Source organism: Suillus clintonianus (assembly GCF_016758775.1).
Source record: "Suillus clintonianus strain FC179 chromosome Unknown DEU56scaffold_4, whole genome shotgun sequence".
Taxonomy (NCBI): Eukaryota; Fungi; Basidiomycota; class Agaricomycetes; order Boletales; family Suillaceae; genus Suillus; species Suillus clintonianus.
Window position 1 is genome coordinate 886,708 of NW_024539228.1, and position 12,192 is coordinate 898,899.

Sequence of the window (12,192 nt, forward strand, 5' to 3'; positions counted from 1 at the left end):
CTACGGCCATGCTCATCACCAAAACATTCCACGACGTGTCCAGCAAACTCGACAACGGGCGTCCAATCCGTATCTTTGTGGTTTCTCCTGTTGTCCCAAACTATCCCCAAGCAAAGTTTCCCGGTAAGTTGTATACTATTATTCCTCGTATTCTCTAGAAGCTGAACCAGTGCTTGTGACCGACAACAGGTGTGGTATGCTTCAGGTGGGTCTGAGCTCAGCGGGTTGAACTTGTGCACAATTGTTCACATCCGTTAGTGAAATCTATCAAGTAACAGGGCCAGTGGAAAGGTTTGCTGGTCAGATCGCGAGCCAGGGATTTGTGGTCGCTTGCCCATCAAGCTACCATGAGTTTGAGGGACCAGAGGCCATTCCGTATGATAACGAAGGTATGCCGTGTTCTCGTCATCTTGCTATTGGTTACTCATTAATGTCGATATCAGGGACTGATAGGGGGAATAGGTACAAGGCAAGCCCCTTCATATCGTGACGATCTGCATTCTCATCTACTTTTGTGTCAGATCGAGAAATCCGTAGCTGCGTACGACGAGGTCAGACGCCTGGCTCTGATGTTGTAGGACCTTTCAGTATTAAGCGTGGTCTAGGATTGCACACTCTCCGTTGATCTTCTGGTTTCTTTGCCAAACTGCAACGGTCGCATTGCAGGTATGTCAACGAGTATTATATTAGCCTACCAGACATTAAGATGTTACTCAGCGACTGGAATGTGCTTGGGAGGGCATTTGGTGCGTCGATTAGCCGCTCCTACACATAGTGATTTCTGAACTTGTAGACTATAGGCATTTCGGGTAAGCGATAGGGCGATGGTACTGCCAGAGTTTTTCGCTGACCGTCGTGAAGGCTGCTTTTGATCCCCGTGTACTGTCTTCAGTATGCTTCTTCGCGACTGATGTCCACAGTGCAACCCTTGGCAAAGGCAAGAATGACGACTCTCTTGCGCGTGTTCACAAGGGAGATATGACAGGCAAAGGTGAACTCGTGGTATGTTTTTTTTTGTGATTGTGAAGGGCAATGGTGACGCTGAAACTTTCTGTAGATGATCTTCGGGAAACAGGTGCGTGAAAGTGCTAAGAGAAGACGCATGCTTGTACTTAGTGCCGCCAGGACACACATGTCCCTCGCGAAGGTCGGGATCTCATCCGCAAAACTGTTGAGGATGCCAATGTGCTCTGCTCTGTATGTTACATGGTTTAGTGTGCACTTCTAAAATGTTCACCACAAATGCAGTTTCTGGAGGTACAGGCGCAGCACGCGTTCATCAGAGATGAATCCTCAAAAGGTCGATGGGACGCTGCCCTCACGCGGTCCTTGTTTACGTTTATGATGGAGGTGTTTGAAAGAACTATCGGGAGAGATCTCGGGCCCAGAGTCGACAAAGGAGAGAAAGTCGAGCACGTATGCTAGATGAACGGTAAACATCATATGCAAGAAATCTTCTCAGAATTCGACCATAGCAGCGCTGACGGCCAAAGCACGGTGACTCACTAAGACACTAAGTGGATGGCAATCTGAGCAACATATTTGATTTATTATAATACTTATCGTTACTTGCGAGCGCAACGCTCATCGTTTTTTCTTTTACCAAAGCCCTCAAATTTTCCTCAAACGACCTACATACACTCTACCGAGTGTGCACCAGCTTTCATCATGCAGCAGTTGACTCTGTGCGGGTCCATCACGGTGGGCAATTAATTAGAGTCTAGACGACAAAGACCCAGCGGGAAGCTTTGATACGGAAGACGCGGGGCGATGAAGAAAAGTATTGATACAATTAAGCCACTTCGTTCTCATTCGAGATAGCATCTCCGCGACATTAGTAAACAAGCGAGCGAGGCCACTGGTCATGACCTCGCTGCCAGCTTCGTTAATCGTGCATACAGATGATGATAGTAAACACATTGCAGGTATGAATACCGTATGGGTGGCACCAGAGAGACAGCAGAAAGCAGAAAGCCGGAAAGAAAGAATATGGATACGGCAGTTCTACATCTATTACTTCTTCTTGGTAGCCTTCTCCGCAGACTTCGTCACTGGAGAGAGCACCAGTCAGCAAATTTTGACAGAGCAAGTTTAGCTGAGGAGACTCACCCTTTCCGCCAGACTTGTCAGTCTTGTCGACCGACTTGATGACACCGACAGCAACAGTCTGTCTCATGTCACGGACGGCGAAGCGACCCAGAGGTGGGTATTCGTTGTAGGACTCGACACACATAGGCTTAGAGGGAACAAGCTTGACAATGCAAGCATCACCGGACTTGACGAACTTGGGAGCCGCCTCGAGGGACTTTCCACTCCGACGGTCGATCTTCTCGATCAACTCGGCGAACTTGCAAGCAATGTGGGCGGTGTGGCAGTCAAGCACTGGAGCATAGCCAGCGCCGATCTGACCGGGGTGGTTGAGGACGATGACCTGAGCGTTGAAGGAAGCAGCCTCCTTGGCGGGGTCGTTCTTGGAGTCAGAAGCAACATTTCCACGACGGATATCCTTGACTGAAACGTTTCTGAAGAGGTATTAGCGTAAAAATTGACATAACAATCACAAAAACATACTTGACGTTGAAACCGACGTTGTCTCCGGGAAGACCCTCAACAAGCTGCTCGTGGTGCATTTCAACGGACTTGACTTCAGTGGTCACGTTCGAAGGAGCGAAGGTAACGACCATGCCGGCCTTGATGACACCAGTCTCGACACGACCGACGGGCACAGTACCGATACCACCGATCTTGTAGACATCCTGAAGGGGAAGACGGAGGGGCTTGTCGGAAGGACGAACGGGAGGTTCAATAGCATCGATGGCATCGAGGAGGGTCTTGCCCTTAACAACACCAGCCTTGGTCTCCCTGGCCCAGCCCTTGTACCATGGCATGCTGTGTGAGACGTGAGAATGTAATTGATCAGGAACACAAATGAAGCTGACTTGGGGGACTCCTCCAACATGTTGTCACCGTGCCAGCCAGAGATGGGGACGAATGCAACGGCCTTCGGGTTGTAACCGACCTTCTTGATGAAAGTCGAGGTTTCCTTGATAATTTCGTTGAAACGGTCCTCGCTCCACTGAATTTGAGTGTTAGTGCATATTTTTTGACAACTACGTCAATACATCTAACCTTGGTCGTGTCCATCTTGTTGACGGCAACGATGAGCTGACGGACACCGAGGGTGAACGCCAAGAGGGCGTGCTCACGGGTCTGGCCGTCCTTGGAGATACCAGCCTCGAATTCACCAGTACCACCGGCAATGATGAGGATAGCACAGTCAGCCTGGGAAGTACCCGTAATCATGTTCTTGATGAAATCACGGTGTCCAGGGGCGTCGATGACCTGGAAAATGCATAAGCGGATGTTACCCGGAAAGTGGTCAGCGAAACCAACCGTAACCATGAACTTGGGGGTCTCGAATTTCCATAGAGCAATGTCGATCGTGATACCACGCTCACGCTCAGCCTTTAGCTTGTCGAGCACCCATGCTAAAGATCGTTATCAGTTACGTTACTCGGGTATAGATTATCGAGTCACTCACCATATTTGAAGGAACCCTTGCCGAGCTCAGCAGCTTCCTTTTCGAACTTTTCAATGGTACGCTTGTCGATACCACCGCACTTGTAGATCAAGTGACCGGTGGTGGTAGATTTACCAGAATCGACGTGACCGATGACTGCGATAGATTAGATCAATGAACTGACTGTAGATGATGATATACTCACCGACAACGTTAACGTGAATCTTTTCCTTTCCCATTTTGAAGGATTTCTGTCCGATGGTGCGATCGTCAGTGTATGATCTTTCAAAGAGGTGGATCGGCAGTGATCATAGTAATCGGAGCCAGTGATGTAAAATCGCGCAATGACATCGCGCGATGATGATAAGAACATCGGGGCGCGCATCGCGCTAGTAACCAGGATCTTTTGGAAGATCGGAAAAGAAAAAAAGACTCACTTAAGTGTACAGAAAGAGAAAAAAACAGAGAGGAATGGGATGTGGTGGTAGGAAAGAAAGAGAGAGGCTGTTGATCCCGCTGATAGTTATACCTTCCCAAAGGAAAATTTTTATCGATCTGATGATTTGATATGCCGCCGTGACTCCGCTCGGCACCGGCCGCGTGGCGCCGGACTGGCCGAGTCATCTTACACTGCCGCTGGCTCAGGAACATTGTAGGCAGACTCAAATCTCCCGATCGATTTGATACATTCGCACATATGATTAATGTATAAGGTGAAGGTCACAGATGCTACTATCTTGTACTATCGATGAGAATATGCGCTAGCTAGTTGAAACAGATCAATATTGTGGGGCCTCTGATGCTGATACGGTGAGATTTGATGGTTTGAGATAAAAAGAAACGACATAAAAGGAGAGATATCGGAGCACAAAGATAGGCTGAACAGATCCTCATGAGGATCAGTGAGAGTTTGACAAAAAGCCTGCCTCGTTGCCTGCGATTAAGTGACACGCGCTGGAAATGCGCTCGGTTGTGGAGATATGTGTTGATGATTACCGAAGGGCAGCTTCAACCCCCAACCCTTTCCCCCGTTCAAAAATCGGCACTGGAGAATGCTCTCAAACGTAGGTCTTGCACCCACGTCAACTTCCAAGCAAGCCCTGACAAGGGCTGCGGCATCTCCAGCTGCTCCACCTCCATCACCCTCTTCTCCATCTTTCTCTTTATCATCACCGCACCGCTCATCCAGCGCAATAGATGCGTTCGCGAATGGCGAGGTCAACCCCTCTTGCGCTTCAGCTGCCGTAACGAAAGGGCATTCTCCTACGAGAAGGACGTATGCCACAACACCAAATGCCCACACATCTTGCTCCTTCCCGTGATATCGCTCACCGCGAAGTATTTCAGGGCCTGCGTAGTCCAATCTTGGTCGGGTAAGCGACCGCATTAACTGATATAAGGCGCAGTACACGGAAAACTTACGTCCCACTGAATGTGTCCCATCCATTCTTCTTCACAAGTCCCGAACTTCCGAAGTCTATCAAGACACATTTGCCGTTTGGCCCGAGAACAACGTTCTCATCCTTTATGTCTCGATGAACTACAATGAATCAGTATGTCATCCAGACATTCTGGAGACGGACTACCAACCTATACCATGAGAGTGCAGGAAACATAGAGCGTCTGCAAGCTGTCCAAGATAGCTGCGAATATCAAAGAGCGAAAGTCCCTGGGGATAGACCTCAACAAGATCAAACAGATCTGTTGGAGGGGGAGGCTCATCCGACTTCTTGTCGGGCAAGGAAGATGGTAGGACAAGATAGTAATAATGGTTGTCTTCGAAGAAATCCAGCAGAGGGCAGATATTTGGATGTCCCTTGATTTCTTTCCCTTCTTCCCGCCTTCCATCGGAGTCCATTAAATCAGGCTGCAAACGCTTTGTGTCCCCATCCGGTAGAGCGTAAGGTCGACATCGTGATGGGTCCCATGGCCGTACTGCAGGCAAGGTGTACGACGTTGATGATATGACAGACATGACGAAGATTTCTATTGGTATCGTGCCAAACCGTGGGTGTCGTTTCCAACAGTCAGCAAGGATGCGAGACTTGATTATTTGTTTCAAGACCAATGGTGGCTTGTCCCATTATCAGACCGCAGGAATCAAAGTGGAAGTTTGGTGGATAAAACCTCACCCCAAGGGATCCATCTGTTTTGTATTCACGCGCTCTTTTGACGAGGCCGTACGCGCCTCGACCGATCTCACCTTCAATAAAAAAGTCTGATATAGTCTTGACATCGGGTGATGAGGAAGCTTCACGAGCAGGGGTCGGAGGACAGGTACTCGCAACCGGGCACAAAAGACTTCCAGTGCTTCCTGACCGATGTAGAATTTTTGGCATCGTAGGAGGCGGTGAAGGCGGTTCTATTGGGGCTATCATAACGCGTCCTGCGATGAGGGATACACGCTGCTGTGAAGACCTCCTACGAGGTCGCGACATAGTAGGGGAGCGGGGAAGTGGGGGACGATGTGCTTCAGAGACATTCGGTTGAAGTGGGGTTGTCGAGCGCAATGACAAGCGCGACAGTGGACGAGACGGAGAGGCCGAGATCGGAGAATCCGTTAGGTTGGGAGTAGATGCAGATGGGGATATCGTCAATGGTTCACAGCGGGGAGAGGTCGTTTGGGGTTGAGAAAGCAATCGGACAGAGACTGGAGAAACCAGTAGAGACGGTCGACTAACCACTGCGGGTTTGGAGTCTTCGCGCTTTGGAAGATCCTGTGAGATGAATGGTGGCATTTTCTCCAATGGACATTCAGGTTGCGATATGACTTCGACTTCATCATCATCTTTCGTAGACCAATCAAAGCCGCGACCTATCGAAGTGACTCCCCAGCTACTTCCGACACTTGTTGACCTGTACAGCAAAGGGGGGGCTGTGGATAGCCAATCGTCGTCGTCGAAGGTAAGATCGATGGGGGCTGCGGCGAGCATAATAGCGAACCAGGACACGAGGCGGAAACGGAGGGCGCAAGGATGTGAAACAAAGTGAGCGCCGGAAGGAACGAAATCACTTGACCAAGCTACTTTTAAGTATGGCGCGGAGGAGCAGTCATCCGAGTCCGCCACTAGTAAGACACTGACTACGGTAATGTTCTCACGCTTCTTCGGGCCACGAATGGCCACCGGTGATCCAAGCTACCCCACACAGGCCTTTGTCACTTACGTCCATTGTACTAGTACTTTTATTGATCGAAGTTCATAAACAGTTAGTAAGTACTGGGAGGCCGTTGCTAGGATGTCCCCTCACGGATCTCAGTCCAGTGCACCCAAGCGAAATCTACCACGTCCTTCGAGCTCCATGGAATGACAATCTGCCAGCAGCTTGTCATACATCAGCGACGTGGTGGCTACTTGAGCACTGAACACACTCCACCCATGACTATATTCTGTCAGCTTCCGCTTCTGCGGTGGATTCATTGCATCAGTAACTAGGACTCATCGCGGCTATGCCACGTCTTCAAGATCAATGCAAGTGTTGCTTCTCGTGACTCCCAGTTGATTTCCTGCGTTGTGACGCACAGGATATGTCCTAGCGCCGAGCTATGTTTTTGTGCACCTGCCATCGAATGATTTGTGTACAATCTTTGAACTCCATATGCAGTACCGCTGATGGTAGCTACGCGCTCTTGAATACGTGAGAAGACTGGTTTCAGGATGGCTGGTACTAAAGACACAAGGAAAAATCCGAACCTCTCGCAGACAACGGCATTCTAAATTTGCAGGGAACTACCGTCGTAGAAACCACTTCTTTCTATTTGGTCTGGCTACGAGAGACTAGGAGAATGCGGAGACGGTGTGATTTGAAATCTTACATCTCAGCTCAAGAATTGTCTTGAGTAGTCGACAAAGAAAAATTATCTCTGTAGAGAAGAGGAATAAGTGTCAGGCTGTGTACAAAGGCAGCAGTGATGAAATGTCGCACAGCCACCATTTGTTTGGTTCTATTTGGATCCCATACCGCCAGTGAGCAGAAACTAGTCGACAAATCAGCCGTCGTTCCCAAAATCCCAAAACTCGCGGGTGAGTCTCTTTATGCTGGTGTCGAACAGGTCAACATCACACTCCGATATCGATAATATTCGATTCTGAAGAGTTTGAGCCAATACAAGTCAATGGATGGATGGATTCAAACTTGGATGTGTTGATGTGGTCACTTTCCTGGAATCCGGCATCTCCGCTGAAAGTCTACCACTAACCATTACTTTCAGACCGCCATGGCCATCAAGATCCCCATCGTCAAGAAGCGCACCAAGCATTTCAAGTGCGTACGAAGCAGCAGCACCTCTTGATAAACACGGACTCATTTTCTCCAACATAGGCGCCACCAGTCCGATCGTTACCACAGTGTCAAGGAAGCATGGCGGAAACCCAAGGGTATTGACAACAGAGTGAGGCGTCGGTTCAAGGGGCAGCTCCCCATGCCCAAGATCGGTTACGGGAGCAACAAGAAGGTAGGAAAGGATCCTTCGCTGCTAGATGCGAATGCTGATGTTTTGTGTCAGACCCGCCACCTTCTCCCAAACGGCCTCAAGAAGTTCCTCGTCAGCAACGTCAAGGAAGTTGACCTCCTCCTGATGCACAACAAAAGCTATGCGGCTGAGATTGCACACAACGTTAGCAGCCGCAACCGCAACATCATTCTTGAGCGGTATGTCTTCGTTGCTTTCGGGTCGTGTGCGCTTTGAGATTCTGATGCTTGGTGGCTTTTAGAGCAAAGGCTCTTGGAGTGAAGGTGACGAACTCTGCAGCACGGCTGCGGTCAGAGGAGTGATTTGTTGTCGTCGTTTGTCTCTCTCACGCCATTCTCATGTATCCATTTCATATGCTGGAGATAATCGACATGCAAGCATGCTTCAGGCTGAATGTTGTAACTTCAATCTGCGTCTGCGTAAGATCGGTCACATGAGGGATATCAGGTTATTCCTGTCTCGAGTCCTGCTGCGCGTCTAGGCTGATAACCTGAGATTGCCTAATGGGGCACGCGATTACATCGCTCATCAATCAAAGAAGCTGGACTCTATCACCTTCACCTGAACAATCCAGCATGTCCCTCAAATCCAGGCATGAAAATGGCTCACTGCATACGCTCGTAGCTAACTAGCACGTCTGACAGACCAGCTGTATTTGCTGCCAAGTCGTGGTATTCAGCAGATGGTTTGTTGCTCCGCTAGATTATCTACTTACCCACTCCATATCTTCTTTCGAACAACAGGCGACACCCTCGATACCGAGCTCTCGAATTGGCTGGCTGGTGTTAAGCCTACTGACGAGGACGACTTTGCGCCGCCAGTCACAGGGTGCAAAGCGATCATCGCCCCGTAAGTTCTCACTCCTGTGTTCTCTTCGTTCCTCAGATGATCTACCAGCCACGCTGGTTACTTTTACTCTGGCCCTGCAGCTGCCTGGGCATACAAGAGCATATCTACCACTGGAATGTGAGTGCATTTATCCCCAGTCAATATCTTTGATGAGATGCACCTGCCGCACAGCTCCCGAGTGTTTATCCTAGGCCCATCGCACGCTTTCCATCTAGGTGGATGTGCACTCTCGAAATGCGAGACTTACGAAACGCCACTAGGCAATCTCACATTAGACAGAGAAGGTACGTCCCATGCAAAACACCACCCCACAGATGTAACATCCCACAAATAGTCATTGAAGAACTCTACAAGACCAAACAATTCGAGTACCTCCAACCACGCAGGGACCAAGGCGAGCACAGTATCGAGATGCACCTGCCCTACGTATACAAAGTGTTCGAGGGGTAAGCTGTGCCTCATCCCTCCCTCCCCTCGTCTGTTTCGAGCCAGGTTCGTAGGTGTATCGATAATATCAAGATCGTGCCGATCATGGTCGGGGCTATCGATCAGGAGCAGGAAGAAGAGTATGGGAAGATTTTAGCGCCGTACCTCGAGAGGGACGATACGATCTTTGTCATATCTTCTGATTTTTGTCATTGGTGCGTTTGTTTTGGTGATGTCTGGTGTTTAGATGGCTGATGGTGCATAGGGGCCACTCGCATTATGGATACACATTTTATTATCCCGAGACGATCCCTAGCGACGTCCCGGGTGTTAATCTACGCCGTAGCGGTCCGCGTCCCTCGCCCTCCCGACCCATCCACGCGTCCATTTCAGATCTTGACCACGAAGCGATGGACATCCTCGCTCAACAGCCCGCGTCTACCGCGCACTCCAATTTTGTGACGTACCTGGAGCGCACGCACAATACGATTTGTGGACGACATCCCATAGGCGTGTTGATGGGTGCACTTGGTGCGCTGGAAGAGAAAGGCAAACAGGCAAAAATGAAGTGGGTGCGGTATGAGCAGAGCAATCGATGTGTGTCGTTTGATGATTGGAGCGTGAGTTATGCGAGTGCGTATGTTACTTTTTAGAGGGGTTGGATGACAAGCGATGTTCAACGCACACGATCGACGAGCAATAATCACAGACGATGTATAACACAACACCATCAATATATTTGACTACAAAATGCACAGCTGTCGAGCGCTGGGTCTAGACTGCCGACCCATGATCTACCTGAGGACAAGAAACACAAGTAGACACGATGCGCTACGAGTCGCTCTGAGCCCTGAGGAAGTTCTCACAGACGACGATGCGCGTCTGTGAGACTAGAATGGGGCGTGAGGTATGTGAGTGAGTGAATGGGCGGCTTTATAGCTCATCGGTTGATTTCGGGTGGAGATTAATCGTGTGCGATGAGCTGATATTTTTATTGGACGACATGGTGTCGTTCTTGACGTGTGTACCAGATTGCGGGGGAATTTCAAATCACATCAAACGTGCTTTCGTGTGTGCATCATGGCAAAATGGATTGCAATGAACCTCGAGAAGCCAGTAAGAAAAAAAAAGACAAAACAGACAGTCAAAAACATGAATCAGAGGAATGATATGTATACGAGCGGGTGTCATCAGCATCGGCGTCAGTCAGTACAATTAAATCAAGCCATCAAGCCATTCTGCAACTTCGGGGCGCCAATTATGCGCATGCACACCCTACGAAAGTGAGGGGAATGCAGTCTCGTCGTCCACGTTGACGGCAGCTGTGGGAGCGGAATAACCGTTCGCGCCACCGCGTCCGCGTCCGCCACGACCACGACCCCTCTCGCCACGGCCCCGCTCACCACCCCTGTCTCCACCACGACCGCCGCGACCACCGCGGCTTGGGCGTTCGAAGCGAGCTTCGATCTCGATGAAGACTTTTTCGTCCTTCTTGGTGCGGGCCTTGGGGGCGGATTTGGTCTGGAGATGTGTGAGTTAGAGTCGAGAGGGATAGGAAGAAGCGGACCTTTGCAGCGAAATACTCCAAATCCTCCTTCTTCTGCAATGGGGCAGCGCCCTGGAAGACATCATCATCTGCACCGTCATTGGGCTTTCTGACGTCCAACTTGGGAACGAGTGCGTTTTCCTTCTCGCGCTGCTGTGCGAGGTACTGGTCGAAGGTGAGGGTGTTGTCTTCTTCTTCCTCCCTGTCAGGGCGCCTTTCACGCCTTTCACCGGATTGAGGCTTTTCAGCACCTTCCGCTGCGGGAGTAGCAGCCCAGCCATCGGCAGCGGCGTCAGCTGCGGGAGTGGCAGCCCAATCGTCTGCAGGAGCGTCAGCTGCGGGTGCAGCCCAATCGTTTAGATTGCTAGCGGCGGTGGTTGCGTTCTCAGCAAAAGCGTCGCCTGCAGCGGCTTCCTCAGTTTTGCGCTCTGTTTCGCCGTCGTCGCCACCCCAAGAGTTGTGGACTTTTTTGTCAGAGTCGCTGTGTGAAGTGGATGAGGGGGAGTAAAGAAAAAGGGAAGGGGGACTTACGTCTTGCCGGTTTGACTGTGCTTGTCGAATGGACGGCCACGGCCACGGCCTTGACCGCGGCCTCTTCCACGACCTTCTTTGCGCTCGCCATCGACTGATATTTATGAGCTAGATTATAAGGATAGAAGCAAAAGACTGACATCGCCTTTGCTTTGGCTCCGCTGCCGGTTGGTCATCAGTTGGTGTAGCAGGTGTAGGTGCAGCGCCTCCACGGGGGTAGTAGCGACCACCGCGAGAGGCAGGACCTCCACGTCCACGTCCGCGAGTTTGCTGTTGTTGTGGTGCGGGGGATGCAGCCTCAACAGGAGGAGGTGGTGGTGTGGATGACCTGTCCTCTGTGGGTATGGGAAAGTAAGGTTAAGAATAATCGAATAAGAGAAAACTTGCCATCCAAGAGAGCAAATGGGTTTCTTGTGGCCACCGACATTGTTTGACGGGGCCGTTTTTAGGATCAATCAGACGTGATCTGGTTTTGCAAGGATTAGACGAACGGATGAGATGAGGTTGTTGATTGGGATATGAGGACCCCGCAATATTCAATTGGGGTCTTTGTCAGCCACAAAAGAAATCGGCTGTACAGTTCTTGAACACGTGCTACCTATAAAAACCCACTGATTCTGGTTTGGAGGGTAACGCTTATAACAAACAGGTCAGTTTCAATCCGGTCGACTAGGTCAATCCATCTAACAAAAACTCCATATATAGCCTTCAAAAGCATCTCGACGAGTTTTACCCGCCTTTTTGGATGGTTGTAGAACAAGGACCTTGAGACCGTCATTAATGGGCTGAAGAGTGATAGAATATGATGGGACTTGGGTGCGGTGCGTTCGTAGTGGAGGCTGTTCGTGG

At 50.1% G+C, this 12,192-nt stretch overlaps 6 protein-coding genes across 6 annotated transcripts; 3 read left to right on the forward strand and 3 right to left on the reverse strand.

Moving 5' to 3' along the window:
• Positions 1-8: 8 nt before the first annotated feature.
• On the forward strand, positions 9-1,425 carry DEU56DRAFT_907261 (dienelactone hydrolase; the record flags this gene model as incomplete). Its single annotated transcript, XM_041356881.1, has 11 exons — positions 9-123; positions 190-205; positions 259-389; positions 454-551; positions 606-666; positions 718-746; positions 801-809; positions 862-1,002; positions 1,058-1,075; positions 1,126-1,197; positions 1,249-1,425. 11 exons carry the CDS (start codon positions 9-11, stop codon positions 1,423-1,425), a joined length of 867 nt encoding a protein of 288 aa, XP_041214584.1.
• Positions 1,426-1,863: 438 nt separating this feature from the next.
• DEU56DRAFT_387138 (translation elongation factor EF-1 alpha) lies at positions 1,864-4,056 on the reverse strand. Its single transcript, XM_041345959.1, has 8 exons — positions 3,726-4,056; positions 3,542-3,676; positions 3,394-3,488; positions 3,130-3,342; positions 2,940-3,076; positions 2,572-2,889; positions 2,110-2,522; positions 1,864-2,051 (listed from the first exon to the last, which is right to left on the reverse strand). Exons 1-8 carry the CDS (start codon positions 3,757-3,759, stop codon positions 2,014-2,016), a joined length of 1,383 nt encoding a protein of 460 aa, XP_041214585.1. The 5' UTR covers positions 3,760-4,056; the 3' UTR covers positions 1,864-2,013.
• A 153-nt stretch (positions 4,057-4,209) lies between these two features.
• DEU56DRAFT_771018 (kinase-like protein) lies at positions 4,210-6,597 on the reverse strand. Its single transcript, XM_041351446.1, has 4 exons — positions 5,653-6,597; positions 5,111-5,594; positions 4,943-5,060; positions 4,210-4,884 (listed from the first exon to the last, which is right to left on the reverse strand). Exons 1-4 carry the CDS (start codon positions 6,451-6,453, stop codon positions 4,461-4,463), a joined length of 1,827 nt encoding a protein of 608 aa, XP_041214586.1. The 5' UTR covers positions 6,454-6,597; the 3' UTR covers positions 4,210-4,460.
• Positions 6,598-7,519: 922 nt separating this feature from the next.
• DEU56DRAFT_771030 (ribosomal protein L32e) lies at positions 7,520-8,385 on the forward strand. Its single transcript, XM_041351447.1, has 4 exons — positions 7,520-7,783; positions 7,841-7,973; positions 8,025-8,170; positions 8,233-8,385. Exons 1-4 carry the CDS (start codon positions 7,737-7,739, stop codon positions 8,291-8,293), a joined length of 387 nt encoding a protein of 128 aa, XP_041214587.1. The 5' UTR covers positions 7,520-7,736; the 3' UTR covers positions 8,294-8,385.
• An 83-nt stretch (positions 8,386-8,468) lies between these two features.
• Positions 8,469-9,992, forward strand: DEU56DRAFT_771035 (MEMO1 family). Its single transcript, XM_041351448.1, has 8 exons — positions 8,469-8,583; positions 8,636-8,676; positions 8,735-8,840; positions 8,889-8,957; positions 9,012-9,124; positions 9,175-9,286; positions 9,341-9,481; positions 9,532-9,992. Exons 1-8 carry the CDS (start codon positions 8,495-8,497, stop codon positions 9,917-9,919), a joined length of 1,059 nt encoding a protein of 352 aa, XP_041214588.1. The 5' UTR covers positions 8,469-8,494; the 3' UTR covers positions 9,920-9,992.
• A 339-nt stretch (positions 9,993-10,331) lies between these two features.
• On the reverse strand, positions 10,332-11,929 carry DEU56DRAFT_771039 (uncharacterized protein). Its single transcript, XM_041351449.1, has 5 exons — positions 11,731-11,929; positions 11,484-11,678; positions 11,344-11,437; positions 10,834-11,293; positions 10,332-10,787 (listed from the first exon to the last, which is right to left on the reverse strand). Exons 1-5 carry the CDS (start codon positions 11,768-11,770, stop codon positions 10,542-10,544), a joined length of 1,035 nt encoding a protein of 344 aa, XP_041214589.1. The 5' UTR covers positions 11,771-11,929; the 3' UTR covers positions 10,332-10,541.
• Positions 11,930-12,192: the final 263 nt, after the last annotated feature.